The 16,728-nt window shown below is 38.1% G+C and overlaps 1 protein-coding gene across 1 annotated transcript; it reads left to right on the forward strand.

The window, feature by feature from the left end:
* Nucleotides 1-2,596: 2,596 nt before the first annotated feature.
* Nucleotides 2,597-16,664, forward strand: LOC113515713 (actin-like protein 6A). The gene is made up of 8 exons (XM_052901106.1): nt 2,597-2,919; nt 4,676-4,824; nt 6,762-6,988; nt 8,830-8,947; nt 10,130-10,261; nt 10,796-10,946; nt 12,234-12,434; nt 14,441-16,664. The coding sequence occupies exons 1-8, from the start codon at nt 2,718-2,720 to the stop codon at nt 14,542-14,544; spliced, it is 1,284 nt and encodes a 427-aa protein (XP_052757066.1). The 5' UTR covers nt 2,597-2,717; the 3' UTR covers nt 14,545-16,664.
* Nucleotides 16,665-16,728: the final 64 nt, after the last annotated feature.

Raw genomic sequence — 16,728 nt, forward strand, 5'->3', positions numbered from 1 at the left:
ACTTTATTAGGACTATAGGAGCTTGGTGTATTTGTCAAATCTATGGTCACAAGGGGCAGAGCAGATGTTTGATCACTAGTAGTATTTAACATTTCTGTATACAGATCCATGGTCTCGTTATAACTACTCAACCGCCTGTGATCCAACAAAGATTTATTTTGTGATTGAACTTCCTCAAGGTGCCGCTCTAGATGAGTGATTTTCTGCAATGCTGACTCATATGTGTGTCTCTGCACAGATCATATTTATTTACAATTTCTTGAAGTTTTTCTTTTTCGATATGTAGAACTTCAAAGTCTGTACTGATCTTCACTAGGTCATTCTTCAGAGCCACATATTTATCAGACATCAACTTAATTTCAATCTCACTTTCATCTCGTTCCTGTAATAAGGCCTTATTTAATTCATTGGATTTTTTTAACTCTAAGAGTGTCACCTTGAGCTTAGCATCAAGATCACATGCTCTGCGGGACATCATTTTTAATTATTATGTTAAATATCTACGAAACAAGACAACAATGAATATTATTCAATAGAAGAAATACAGTGTTGAAAGTGCGCTATTTCCCTTCAATAAAATAATACAATAAATAATTTAATAATAAATAAATAAATAAATATTGTTAGTAAAAACTTTAAATACCAATACTGTTACAAAAAAAAAAAAATTAATCTTATATATTACCACTACAGTAAATATGTCTTAATTTGTCATATGATATCTAGCAATGGCTATGGATTACTAATATTGTATTGTTATTTAATAAAATACATAAGTTTAGTTTCGTACAGCTATTTGGAATATATTATCAATATGATAATAAATAAATTTTATGAGCTGTAATTATTGCAATAATATTTTATGTTAGTGGGTAGTTTTTTTTTTTTTTTTTTTTCCTCTCAACAACAACAACCGATCTTCACTATAGAATATTTGACTTTAATATTATTGTTTATTTGTAAATGGATATAGTAATAGTGAAGTGTAATAACTGCATTTAATTATTAAAGGAGTCAATAGAAATCCAAGACTTCTATTGTAAATTACCAATACTTTGACAGTTGGCGGTCCCACAAATTTTGTAACGTAGATTTTTGTCACAAAGAAATCACAGATTTACACACCAACAACAATCGACGTTACTTATGACCAAAACTCACTGATTATATACACTAGTATCGTTATTTCACAAGTAATAAATTAAAAACAATAAATAAATAAGAGCCAACTGACAAAGACTGTTATCGGCAGTGTTGCCAGAGAGAAAAAAAAAAATATTGTCAATGATTTGAATTTACGAGATGAATATAACATCTATAGTAGTAAGATACTTCCTTGTTATAATGGCCTTTATGAGAGTAAGTTCTGTAAGATCAAAATTGTTATACGTAAAGACATAAAAGAAAAGCACGATATGTATGAGACTTTATCAGAATTTATTGACTACAGGCAGATATATACAGATGGTTCCAAAAATGCACTTAGCACTTCAGTGGCTTTTTACGATTTGTCAAATAGATTTGGTCACGGTTATAAAATTTCAACTTTGGCTAGTATTTACACAGCAGAAGCAAAAGCTATATTTTTAGCATTAGAATACATAGAAAAACAGGTACTATATTCGAAATGGATTATAATTACAGATAGTATGAGTGTTCTTATGGCATTAAAAAATAACACATTCATTTCATCATCAAACTACTTAATTCAAGAAATTCGTAATAAATATTATCATCTCTGTACTATATATGGAAAAGATATTATCTTCATCTGGACCCCTTCACATATTGGAGTGTTTGGGAATGAACAAGTAGACACTTTGGCTAAAATTATTAATTCAAGTGCTGCTCGTGTTCAAGATTTATCCCTTTGTTACTCAGATTGTAGTATTGGAATACATAAAATCGTTACAACTAAATGGGAGGAGCATTGGACTCAAATATTACAGACTAAAGGCAAATGGTACCGCAAAATTAATTGGCGTATTGGAAAACCGTGGTTCTGCAAAGGAAAGGACACAAACAGAAAATTTTACACCAATATTTGTAGATTACGAATCGGCCACGGACATTTCAACGAACACCTGCACCGAATGGGCATGATCGCTTCCCCATCATGCACATGGTGTAACTCAAATACAGCCCAATCTCTACATCACCTTTTTTTTTTGATTGCTCTGAATTTGTCATTCAAAGACACATTATGTTTGACGAACTTAGGATTATCTTCAAAAAACCCGAAAATATCCCGCACTCAATCCCGCTTCTCTTAAGATTTCCTTCTTGTTTCAAAGCTATTTTCACTTATATTACTACAACATTCAAGGAGCTATAAGAATACTTTTATTGAATTGCAAGACAATGATTTTTTATAATTATTTATTTTTAATTTGATAAATCCACTGGTTTAAGAAAACTCAAGAAAAGATATTTATGAAAATGTACTTACCGGATTTGACAAATGAAATATTGAAGATTATGACAATAATTGAAGCGACATTAGAAAAATAAAATTCCAGACAAATTATCTTTCTGAAGACTAGGCAGCATGGTCTCCGACCTTAGCCTGTTCCAAACGGAACAAACGTACTAAAAAAAAAAAAAAAAAATGAATTTGTCAAAACCAAAACACTAGCGTTTCCCCGCGTCCTTAATTTTTATTTATTGTTATTATACAAGAAAATAAAATATATATTTTTTTATAAAAGTTTAAAATTATGAGTGGTCCAAACGGTATGTTGTATGGTGGTGACGAAATAGGTGCTTTAGTATTCGATCCCGGACATCATTCGTTGAGAGTTGGGTATGCTCAAGAAGATACTCCAAAAGCCGATATTCCGGCCGTAGTTGGTGTTGGACCAGCAACACATATTCCAGAACCCGAAGAGAAAGTCCCAGATGGGAATATCACTCAGAGCGGTGAGTTCTAACTTGAAATATATACGTAAATTGTCTATAAGTTGATAGTGAAGAAATGGCTTATCTAAGCTAAAGCCAAGTTTTTTATATCAATATTAAAAAAGAAAAATAAAAGTAAACGCTAAACGACAGATTAGATCCATGAGATAATTTCCTTCATATTGGTTTCAGGGTATTTTTTTCTTATGTTTCATATTTTCTCAAGAATATTCCAGCATACTTAAGTATGTTTTCAAATATGTAATATGAGGTTAAGTGAATGTCTAATTTTGGCAGATCTATAAGTAGCAAAAATATGTAGATCAGAATAAAAAATTAAAATGTACTAACAAAATTTTATAATCGATTTATAACTGTAAATTACAGACTTTTTTTAATGGATGATAATGGAATGGTAGCCCCACCCGCACTATCAGTATACACTGGTGAGGCACCAGTGAAGGATGATAGCTGAGGATGAAGTAGGTTAGTTAGCCCATCGTGACGAATTCAACAAGAATTGTTCACGATGGTTTCTAAGGGGAACCACGTGGAGGTCGACCTAATAAGGCATATTGCTAGTGACGGGGCTGTCAAACTTCATTGCTAACAATCCCTTTCCCCCCAATTACAGACATTCATCCTACTAACTAGCACATAATATGAACAAAATATTACACGCTAACAGATATACACATAAAAATAATTTGTATATCTGTTAGCATTTAATAGGGGTGGGTAATGTAAAACAATATATCAATGTATATATATTTTTTTTGATGGGTGAAAATGGTATGGTAACCCCACCTGTGCTAAAGGGATATGCTGGTGGAGCACCAGCGAAGGGTGATAGATGAGAATGAAAACAGGCCAGTTAGCCCATCATGATGAATTCATCAGGAATTAACCATGATAGTTTCCAGGGGGAACCGCGAGGAGGTCGCCCTGGTTGGGTATATTGCTAGCAATAGGATTCTCAGTCTCCATTACTAACAATCCCTTTCCCCCCAAATCAATGTATATTGTAGTTAGAATACCTATATCATGACCCAATAATGCTTATATTTATTATCCATTATCCAATATAAAATATTGAAATACACCAGATTAAAATTAATACAGATGTCTAACCAGTACTGGTGATATCATAGTGGGCCATAACCTTTTTTTCCATTATCAATGTCCAGTGAAACCCAATATATAGATATTGAATGGTACTGATATTACCCATGCCTAATGTGTATGTTTTTTTTAATGTATGCTAATGGAATGGTATCCCCGCCTATGCTAACGGTATACACTGGTGGTGTACCAGTGAGGGATGATAGGTGAGGATGAAAAGGCAGGTCAGTTAGCCTATTTTGATGAATACACTTGGAATTCAACACGATGGTTTCCAGGGAGCACTACGGGGAGGTTGACCTGTTAGGGTATAGTGTTAGCAATGGGACTGGTAGTCCACATTACTAACACCCCCCCGCCCCTCCCGCATAGACAGTCAGTCGTCTGGCCTGCGGCTGATCATGTACACACATTTACTCATACCTGGCGTCTAGTACAATACTCTCTTCTACAAATCACTTCCAATTGTTAGTAATGCAGATTGCATTACTAACTTCCCAATCCCTTCCCCTTCCAATGTGAATGTATTATGGTGAAGTTGTGTGATAATATACAACAGTGTACATGTGTGAGTAGATAGGCATGTAGATCCTAGAGGTTATAATTAAATTTACCATCTGCCATGTTATTTTCATTCGCAAATTTTCAATTTCAGCCACAAAAACTGGCGAGCTCCGCTACTATATAGATGTGACTGAGCTGCATGTGCCCCGACCGGGCATGGAAGTGCAAACATATATGAAAGACGGCCAAATCGACAATTGGGACTTATTCGAGAAGATGCTGGATTACTGTTATTCTAAGGTTTGTTTACATCTTACTTTTTTGGTTAGAGGTCATCCATTAACCAGATGTTTTTTTAGCAACTTTTTAACCCCTCCCCCTAGTCATACGTGATAAAGTTTTAATAATAGTAATAAATTTATTTGCATTACATAGGGTAGGTATTGGTGGTTTTATATTACATAAAGTCTCGTGCCTATTTAGCCATTACAGTATAGCATGCAAATGTCACATTTTGATAGAAACTGATTTATTTATGCATCGACAACTATATTAGATATTTATCTATTCTTTCTTGAAAAATTCGTCAACAGAGTAAAAGCTTTTGCTAAGTAACCATTTACGTGATACAATTTTAAATTTATTTAATGGAAGTTCCTTTATATCCGTAGGTATATTGTTAAAGATTTTCAAACACATCATATTTACCAGAGGGAGACTTTGTACAAAAGTCGATTGCTTGGGTACCTCTGTCCCATTCGTGTTTCTACCGTGAAGCAGTTGTGTTTGCATCGCTGTGTTTCGGTTTGAAGGGTGGAATATGGCGTGAATTTACAGGGTACAGAGGAATAACACCTTAGTCCTCAGGAATGGCAACGCATGGGGGGTATCATGGGCGAAACAGTATACTCTGTTATGTCTATGGCACTGCTCATGTCTATAGGCGACGGTTACCACTTTCCATCAGGTGGGCCGTCAGCTTGTTTGCCATTTTAAGTTGCATAAAAAAAAAAAAAAATATAGGAATTTTTTAATAAACGGCTGGTTTTAGGAATTGTATTAGTCGCTAATTTTTTAGGGTATCTTGCGCTTCTTTGTATTTGCTCTTTTGCTTCTGTAAACATGTGCTTATTTAATTTAACAAATATGCCCGCTTCAAGTATATACAGACTGGGAACAGGTAATATATTTAGAGACTTGAAATAAGGCCTACAGGAAACATCAGGTGCAATATTACATGTAGCATGTATGCAACTTTTTTGCAGAACTAGAATAGAATAGAAATCATTTATTCAAATAAACTTACATTGAAGCACTTTTGAAAAGTCATTACATTTTTGTTAATCTACCGCTCGTTCGGAAAGCTGTCTCATCACAAGAAGAACGAGCAAGAAACTTGCGTGTTGCTCTTTTAAATAATTTTATTATTACTTTACATTTTTAAGTTTAATTGTGTGAATACAAACCACCAATTAGAGTTTTCCAAATATCAAGATAAAGTTTTAGACTAACTATTGCATCCTCACCTGCGCTACTAATATATGCTGACAGACTAGTGATGGTTGATAGGTGAGGATGAAAACAGATCAGTTATCCCATCATGATGAATTTCACAAGATTTAACCACAATGATGGCCAAGGGGAACCACATAGAAGTTGACCAAATAGATATTGTAAAAATAGGTATTGCTAGTCGTTGCCATGCTTTGATGATGTTTTAGGGGTGACTGCTGCCTGTCCCTCTATTATTTAGTTAGTACTTATGAAACCTACAGGAATGGAAGGGATGGCCCGTTCTATACTGGGACCAAACAGGAATATTATATTATTAAATACCGCAATTATATCAATTATATAATCAAATTATATAATCTATATTATGTAGGAACCGGGAGGGAAAGGACTGTTAGTAATGGGGTCTAATAGCCCCATTGCTAGTAATATACCTCTCAGGTTGACCTCCACATGATTCCCCTAAAAACCATCATGTTTTAATCCACTGCTGAACATAGGACTCCCCCATAAGGAAAGTTTGCCAGCAGTTGCCATGCTTGGCAGATGGGTTGACGACTGCACTTATACTTTGATAACTGCGATTGCCAGTGATGATGCTTTATGAGGGATGCTACTGCCCATTCCTCGACCATTTAGTTCCTTTAGTCGCCTCTTATGACACCCATGGAAAAGGAGCAGGTGGTGGTGGTAATTTTTATTAAATACCACTTTCTCATTAACAGGTAATCAGATCCCCATCAGAGCACCATCCAGCTCTGTTCACTGAGGCAGTGTGGACAATGCGGCCAGCTCGGGAGAAGCTGGCAGAGTTACTCTTCGAGAAGTACCAGGCACCAGCGTTCTTCCTCGTCAAGAATGCTGTGCTGGCGGCATTCGCTAACGGCAAGTCCACCGCCTTAGTGGTGGACGCTGGCGCCAGTCAGACATCTGCTGTCCCCGTCATAGATGGGTAAGCTGATGTCTCCATGAATAAGTATATTTTTTACACGAATACACTTAATTACAAGCATTTATAAAATTCATTTATAAAAGCAGAAAAAAATTCTTTATTAATTTTTTTTTTCAATAAAATTAATCATAAGATTTTTTTTCTCAAACATGCTTGAAAATGTGAGCATTATTTTGTTGTATTAATCTTCTTCGAGATAAATCAAAATTGCCGTACTGGTCAGATACATGCGGGCAGCGGCCGGCAAAAGTTGTATGAAAATCTATATCTGTCGTGTTTTGCGGCCAGATAAATTACTATGTAAACTCATATCTGTCCTGTAATTTAAAAATGAAATGACCTTTTACTTCGAACCATGGCTACCAAGGAGGTAACTAATAAAAGGTTTTATTTAAATTTCGAACTGGCTTGCAAATAGAAAGCTGTTTATTGAAAAAAAAAACAAAGGAACATTATGGCGCGTGAAAAATTATTATTGTTCGTTATTCGTCATTGAACTTAAAAAGTAAAATTGTGTTTTTTATTTCCGCGCATTGTTTGAGAAACTAGTTTGAGTACTATACAAGCCTTGGCCACAACTAAACATTAATGGACTCACGTATGTGTGCCTCGGCTATGACTCGTCCCACATTTGCACGTTCGTCCATCAATGCCTCAGTTGCTGGCCGCTGCAGTAATGTACTATTAAATAATCTAATGGATACATATTAGTGTAATTTGCTAATACAAACTATTGCATATCGATCCTAATTCCTGTTATTTCATGAGTGCGGTACAAAATTGTCATTGTCAATAGATTGGACTGATATTAATATTAAATTCAACGAGTTGTCCTGTTGTTTATTTATTTATTATTATTATTCAAATTTCACAAAAATTCTCATATCCCCTCTTAAGGAGAGGAGATGGCAAACTAACCCCCGGCAGAAGCACAGTCGGCCGGCGTTCAGGGCCCCAGGGAGAGAAACCGGCGTTTATTATTTTTATTCTTATCTATTTTTTATTACTATATTATTTCTCTATATACATTTACTATTATTATTATTGTTTTTCTTTTAATTTTGACTTTAATTGAGTATGTTACGGGTGCAAACCCCTTCCAAACCATACTACAATATACCAATACATATTGCACAATAGCTGTTCCCACACACAAATTCCCAGAAAGAATGAATACAAAGGAAATGTGATAAAAGGGAATACCACAATGCGGTGAGAGGACAGTATGCTTTAAGTTGCGGACGTTACGGTGTATATTTTAGGAATCAATCGCGATTCATAGATATTATATAACTATTATTATATAATTACTAATGTTAAATAAAGACTCTGCGTTAAATTATATTAAACGACATTGTGAACTTAAAGAGTATTCGTTTTTTAAAAAACCTATCACGGACCGTCAGAATGTAATTAGCAGAAAACGCCTTTTATTTGTACTCCCTCACCAGAGGGAGACTTTGTACAAAAGTCGATTGCTTGGGTACCTCTGTCCCATTCGTGTTTCAACCGTGAAGCAGTTGTGTTTGCATGGCTGTGTTTCGGTTTGAAAGGTGCGATATGGCGTGAATTTACTGGGTACAGAGGAATAACACCCGAGTCCTCAGGAATGGCAACGCATGGGGGGTATCATGGGCGAAACAGTATACTTTGTTATGTCCATGGTACTGCCTCATGTCTATAGGCGACGGTTACCACTTTCCATCAGTGGGCCGTCAGCTTGTTTTCCATTCTAAGTTGCATAAAAAAATACTTTTTTTTTGTTTCTTTTCGCATGCTTCTTTGATTAAATTGTTTCTTTCTTTTCTAAATACATATAATATGTAAATATTGTCCCTCAGATACGCGCTGGTGAGCGCCGCGGTCCGCTCCCCCGTGGGAGGCGACCACCTGGTCGCGCAGGCCAAGAATTTGCTCAACTCTATGCATATACAGATGCTGCCTTTATACAGTATACAGGTATATATATGTCACTGATACTATCAATAGTACTCTATATATCATCATTTACCGTTCACTGCTGTAAAAAAGTCGATTGCTTGGGTACCTCTGTCCCATTCGTGTTTCTACCGTGAAGCAGTTGTGTTTGCATGGCTGTGTTTCGGTTTGAAGGGTGGGATAGGAATATGGCGTGAATTTACAGGGTACAGAGGAATAACACCTGAGTCCTCAAGAATGGCAACGCATGGGGGCTATCATAGGCGAAACAGTATACTGTGTTATGTCCATGATACTGTTCATGTCTATAGGCGACGGTTACCACTTTTCATCAGGTGGGCCGTCAGCTTGTTTGCTATTCTAAGTTGTATGAAAAAAATAGGCTTTCCCCTATTGGGGGTTTTTGCCAGTATTTGTCATGCTTTGCAGGCTGGTGGTCAGGCCCTGGTGATGTTTTAAGAGGGATGCTGCTGCCCATCCCTCGACATCCATTTTCTTTTACATACATGCCCATTTTAATTAATTACCATTAAGAAATTCCTCAGTACTGTAACAATTTTTCTCCAATAAATATTTTTTCGGAGAAGAAAGGTTCTTGAGTGGTGACTGCGTACGGGCAAACGCAGTGTATGACGACCCCGCCACTAGATGGAGTGCCGACCTGAAATGCATTGCAGGGAGTCAGTGGACGCAGGTGGCTCAGGACCGTTCCTTATGGCAGTCTATGGGGGAGGCTTATGTCCAGCAGTGGACGGGTAATGGCTGAAATGATGATGATGTTGAAATATTTTTTTCATAATAATTATGTATTTTTTTAAAACGTCAATAAATTATATTCTTTTAAGTATTTTGTTATAAAACGTAGGAACCATACCAAAATTTATGGTATATATATGTATATGGCAAAACAACGTTTGCAGGTATATATATATATATATATTTTAATGGGTTAAGATGAAATGGTAACCCTGCTTGCATTATCGGTATACACTGGTGGGCCATCAATGAAAGATAATAAATAAAAATGAAAGCGGGTCAGTTAGCCCATAGTGACGAATTCCACAAGAATTAGCCAAGTTGGTTTCCAGGGGGAACTCCATGGAGGTCGACCTGACAGGGTATATTGCTAGCATTCGAGCTGTTAGATCCCCATTACTAACAATCCTTTCCCCCGGTTGATATAATTGTAAAATTATTTTACAGAGCAAGGAAGTGATCAGGGAGCGTGAACGTGCCAGGTACACGCTGAAGACCCTACCGGCTGGCCTGACGCTGTCTTGGCAACAGTATATGCTCAAACGGCAATACGAAGATTTCTGCCACTGCGTTGCCCAGGTAACGGGAGAATAGAAAATATGCTTGGATTGTTTCATATGTAAAGTACATTCATTATAGCATTAAGTAATAGAAGAGACCAAATTCTGGGCCACCTTCTACGAAATGTTATTATAAAGAGCATACTAGAAAAGAAAATTAGAAGGCAAATAATTAAAATTGTGTTTCACCAAAAAAACCTACTTTTTTTATGTAATTTAGAATGGCAAACAAGCTGACGGCTCACCTGATGGAAAGTGATAACCGTCGCATATAGACATGAGCAGTACTATGGACATAACAGAGTATACTGTTTCGCTCATGATATCCCTCCATGCGTTGCCATTCCTGAGGACTCAGGTGTTATTCCTCTGTACCCTGTAAATTCATGCCATATCCCACCCTTCAAACCGAAACACAGCCCTGTGACATAACTATGATTTTAATTTAAAAACTAAAATATTGGAAAGGTTTTCATAATATTTCTATGCGACCAATCAAACCTCTCCCCCCTCCCCCTCTAATCAAATATTACCCATGCCAATTACACACCAGGTGTCAGAGACCCCGTACGACGAGCGTACAGCGGCGTCGGTGCCGTTCATACACTACGAGTTCCCCGGCGGTTACCACCAGGACTTCGGCCCCGAGAGGTTCAAGTTGACCGAGTGCTTGTTCGAGCAGAACCTGGGGGCGGCGCACCTTGGTGAGTCGAACGGTGGATTGGTAATAGTGGTGACAATCGGGAAGTTGTTTAAATAGGATCACCGACTGTCCGGTTTTATTTCCGAAAATTTCCGGTTTTCCCATCACTACCGGTTTTTTTCCGAACATATTCGGTTTTTTATTATAATATAGGGGATAAACGAGCATGCGGCTCACCTGATGGTAAGTGACTACCGCCGCCCATGGTCACCCACAACATCAGAGGCTTTACTTGCTGTCGGCCTTTTAAAAAGGAATATGCTCTTTTCTTGAAAGTTATGTTGTCGTATCGGTTCGGAAATACTGCTGCTGGAAGTTGATTCCAAAGAGTGGTTGTGCGTGGAAGGAAGTGCCTTGAAAAATGCACGGTGGAAGACCGCCACTCGTCCAGATGGTTGGGATGAAACTTTAGTTTATGTCGGGTTGTACGGTGGTGAAAATCAGCAGTAGGTTTATAGGAACATGTCTGGTATTTACGAACCTGTAAGATTTTTTTTTATATTATCTATTTTAGTATCATATCGTCTTGTAGTCCCGGCATAGAATAGACCACTCTTTCCTCTCCCGTGGGTGTCGTAAGAGGTGACTAAAGGAGGGTGATGGTTGGGCAGCAGCGTCCCTCTTCAAACATCTCCTGCGGTTGCCAATTCGCCTGCCAAGTGTCACAACTACTGGCAAAACCTCCCCAAGGGGGAGGTTTATGTTCAGCAGTGGATAGTTAAAGCTGATATGATGATGATGCCACATTTTACTGATTTTTTTCTAATATATCAAAATCTAGGTGAAGAGATGTCTTTAGAAATGGCAACACATGAAGTGTTCTGTTTATAAACAACCATTTTAGTTTGCCATTATAAGTTATATAAAAATAATAGTACATTACTGTAACGGGCAGCAACTGAGGCATTGATAGATGAACGTGTAAATATGGGCCGAGACGCAGCCGAGGCATACGTGAGTCCATCAATGCCTAGTTGTAGCTAAGGTTTGTATAGTACTTTTTCTCAGATAATGCGCCGAAATCAAAAACACAATTTAACTTTTTAAGTTCAATGACGAATAACGAACAATGTTCCTTTGTTTTTTTTTTTTTCAATAAACAGCTTCCTATTTGCAAGCCAGTTCGAAATTTAAATAAAACCTTTTATTAGTTACCTCCTTGGTAGCCATGTTTCGAATTAGAAGGTCATTCCATTATTAACATTCACATTTCCAAGCATGTTTGAGAAAAAGTGTATAGTGAGTGGTATATGTGTGGTGCGTGGTGCGTGGTGCGCGTGTGGTGCAGCGGTGGCGGCGGCGGCGGCGTGCGAGGCGGAGGCGCGGCCGGCGCTGTGGGGCGGCGTGGTGGCGTGCGGCGGCGGCGCGGGCGCGGCGGGCTGGCCCGAGCGCCTGGCGCGCGACCTGGCCGCGCGCGCGCCCTCCTCGCACCGCATCAAGTCGCACGCCGCGCCCGCGCCCGCCGAGCGACGCTTCGCCGCCTGGATCGGTGAGCACGCGCACACACACACACACACCGCCTCCACTCGCACCGCCTCCACACACGCACACACCGCCTCCACTCGCACGCACGCACACGCACCGCCTCAACTCGCACACTCACACGCACCGCCTCAACTCGCACGCACGCACACGCACCGCCTCCACTCGCACGTACGCACACACACCCACCGCCTCCACTCACACGCACACACCGCCTCCACTCGCACGCACACGCACACGCCGCCTCCACTCACACGCACACACCGCCTCCGCTCGTATATGACCAACTCAACTACTCACCTCAACAAATATATAACCAACTCAACTAGCATCTCAACTCGTATATAACCAACTCATTAACTCGTAAAACTACCTACTTAACTACAGTTGTCATGTAATCTCCTATTACCACCACCCCAACTAAAACTAACATTATCCATACCACCTTAACTACAATGAGTCACCCATATCACTCACACCCAACTACCATTATCAACATTCCCATCCATCTCAACAGTCATTTACTATCATGAACAACAAATTCACCTCAACTAACACTAAACCTTCCATCTTAACTATAACTTTGCTAATACGAACTTATATAAGCAGGAACTTACTATAAACAATTGATTTATTTACCAGAGGGAGACTTTGTACAAAAGCCATTTCTGTTTCAACTGTAATGCAGTTGTGTTTGCATGGCTGTGTTTCGGTTTGAAGGGTGGGATATGGCGTGAATTTACTGGGTACGTAGGAATAACACCTGAGTCCTCAGGAATGGCAACGCATGGGGGGTATCATGGGCGAAACAGTGTACTCTGTTATGTCCATGGTACTGCTCATGTCTATAGGTGACGGTTACCACTTTCCATCAGGTGGGCCGTCAGCTTGTTTGCCATTCTAACAAAAAAAAGTAAAGGTTACAGCTTTTCTTTTATCAAGTGTGCCCTTAGTTTATTTTCTATTGTTTTAAGAGAAATATTATTTAAGAATATTAATTGTGAATCGTTCCTACGCCCATTATAAATAAACGATATTAAATATAACCCATAATTCTCCCAATATATAGATTTTGCAACTGAAATATACAGCAATATCTCGATTATGCTTATGAAATAAAACCAGAAATATTCCGTATAATCGAAAATCCGGATAATGGATTTTAAAGTCGCATCGAGCAATAATTAAATTTTAATATTTCTTTTTTTATTATGTAACAGGTTTTTTTTTTTTTTTTTGTATACGTTATTTAGACAATAGAATATAGGAGGCAAAATGCTGGGCCACATTTTACATCGTGATGATTTTTTAAAGATCATAATAGAAGGAAAAATAGAGGGCAAAACCGAGAAATAACTACATGGGACAGATAAAGGAAATGCTAGGTGTCACGTCGTATAGGGAGGTCAAAGATATGGCCTGCGATAGAGCTGGCTGGAAGAGAATGCATGAATTAGTTGCACAGACAAGAGGGAACTGTTAAATGAAAAGTGAAACATTTATAGACAATACGATATGATAAAATGACGAGCTATAAAGATAATGGATTACGTAGTAATTTAAAATTTTTATTTGAAATAATTTATTATTAATCTTTGACGTAATGAATCGAATATTTTCATTACGACCAAGTCCATAATGTGCTCCAGTTGTAACATACTGTATGGGATCCGATTTGGCTTGTCATATCCGGATAATCGAATATCCGGATAATCGAACATGTGTATAATCGATGTTCGGATAATGGAGATTCTACTGTATAGATTTCTTTTTAATGGATAATAATGGAATGGTAATCCCGTCTACGCTATCGGTATACACTGACGGGGCACCAGTGAGGGTGAAGACGGGTCAGTTGGCCCATCGTGACTAATTTACCAATGAATTAATCACGATGGTTTCCAGGGGGAACCGCGAGGAGGTCGACCTGATAGGGTATATTGCTAGTAATAGGATTGCTAATCCCCATTCCTAGCAATCCCTTTTAATATATTAACAATATTTTTTTCTCAGGTGGCTCGATTCTGGCGTCGATCGGGTCTTTCCAGCAGATGTGGATATCCTCGCAGGAGTACGACGAGGGTGGGAAAGGGCAGCTCGAGAGGAAGTGTCCATAAGACCCTCGTAGTAGATTAAGACTAGTTTTAACATTTTAAGAGACTTATGGGTGTGACAACAGTACCATCATATAACTAGACCTCAAAAATGGCAAGGAGCGTACGGGTGTCACAGTATATAATATACATGGTGTTCGTGTCTAGCAAGAAATAGAAATTCTAAGCATCTTTTTAAGGGAGTGTTCTATCAGGGATTAAACATTATCTCCGTAGAAATAAGATTGGAAAAACGACAATAAGAGATATATTTTTTTAAATAGATGATAATGGAATGGTAACCCCGTCTACGCTAACAGTATACGCTGGAGTGGCCAACCCCCCCCCCCCTCCCATCCTCCAACAACAAAAGATTATCATAGACATATGACTGTCTATTTAAAAAGTCGATCGATCTATGAACCTATTTGAGTAAAGGTTATATTAACGTCTGGAAGCGCCATGATAGTATGGTAAATTTAATATTTTTTATTCATTTGTTGATTTGTGTACCGTTAAGAATGTTCAGTGCCTCTGAGAGAGCACTGCCTTCAAAGGATGCTATTTACGCGACGGTCACCGCTTACCATCAGGCGGGCCGTCAGTCTCTTGTCGTTCTGGGTTACGTTAAATACAAAACAAAAAAAAATCTAACCCAGTAACTGTACAGTATTTTATTTTGAGAAAATTACCAAAATGTAAAAAAAAAAAAACAATAAAAAATTCAATATAAGCACTCGATTTGTACAATTTTTCTCCCCCATCAGTGATTTTAAACCCATAGATGTAAGCATAATTGTATGTTTTAAATACACTAAATGCTGGTAAATAGTATTTACATACCAGAGGATCTACCATGAATTATTTTCTCAAAGTTCGCGGCCGAATGAAATACAAAAAATGATGCTTAAATATACATAATTTTTATACCAATGAGATGGCAAACAAGCACAGCTCACCTGATGGTAAGCGGTCACTGTAGCCTATGAACGCCTGCAATACCAGAGGTATTACGCGCGCGTTGCCCACCCTGAATAAACCTCTCCCCCCCCCCCCCCCTTTTGAAGAACATCATGCTGCTCTAAGATTACATACCGTTTAAAAATGTTAAAAGTATCCTTTGGACTACTTTAACATAACTTTGTTTCTACCTCGTACACCTAGGTTGTGGAATGAGCTCTTTTTTTATACAACTTAGAATGGTAAACAAGCTGACGGCCCACCTGATGGACAGTGGTAACCGTCGCCTATACACATGAGCAGTACCATGGACATAACAGAGTATACTGTTTCGACCGTGATACCCCCTCATGCATTGCCATTCCTGAGGACTCGGGTGTTATTCCTCTGTACCCAGTAAATTCACGCTATATCCCACCCTTCAAACCGAAACAGCCATGCAAACACAACTGCTTCACGGTAGAAACACGAATGGGACAAAGGTGCCCAAGCAATCGACTTTTGTACAAAGTCTCCCTCTGGTAATCTGCTTCCGTCTTCAGTTTTTCCTTTACAATAAATATAATATGGGGAATTTAAAGAAAAAACGTGTCTACAAACATTTAAAGGCCGACAACGCACAAGCAACTCTCGTTTTGTGGACTGTCTATTCGTTTGCCTACCTAACAATAAAAATAATATTAGGGTAGAATTTATAAAGAACGGAATGTTCACCTCCGTTTACTAGGCCAATTTCGGTACGAACAAAACACGAAATCGATTCCGAAAATCCGGAATTTGATTTCATGGTAGACCCCCTGCTTCTTTATTGCCGACGTGGAACGTCAAGCACCAAATAGTGTATTTAAAATATGTGTCAACAATGCGACAGTTTAAAATTAACAATTGTATGTGTGTATGTACATGTGATTTGTAACATTTGATATAGTGGAACGGTCGTTTTCAAAATTAATTCAAAAAATACTCAATTCGACGTTCTCGAGGGTTAATACGCCGTCTCACTTTCCAACGGTCGTGGATTCGATACCCGGACAATACGGTCCACCTGTATGCTTGTTTGCCACCTCAGTGGTATAAAAAAAATGTAATTCCTTGTTTTTAGATTTAGATGATCAAAGATTGTGTCGCTTGAAAATGACTGTTCCCATTGTAACTATTGACTGAGAATAAATAATTGTAAGGAATTCCCTTGTGTTTTTTATTATTTCTACAATATTATTTATAATTGTTCATAACTTTAACATAATA

The sequence above is a fragment of the Galleria mellonella genome, unplaced genomic scaffold (genome assembly GCF_026898425.1).
Source record: "Galleria mellonella isolate WM207_F2 unplaced genomic scaffold, CSIRO_AGI_GalMel_v1 utg746, whole genome shotgun sequence".
Lineage (NCBI taxonomy): Eukaryota > Metazoa > Arthropoda > Insecta > Lepidoptera > Pyralidae > Galleria > Galleria mellonella.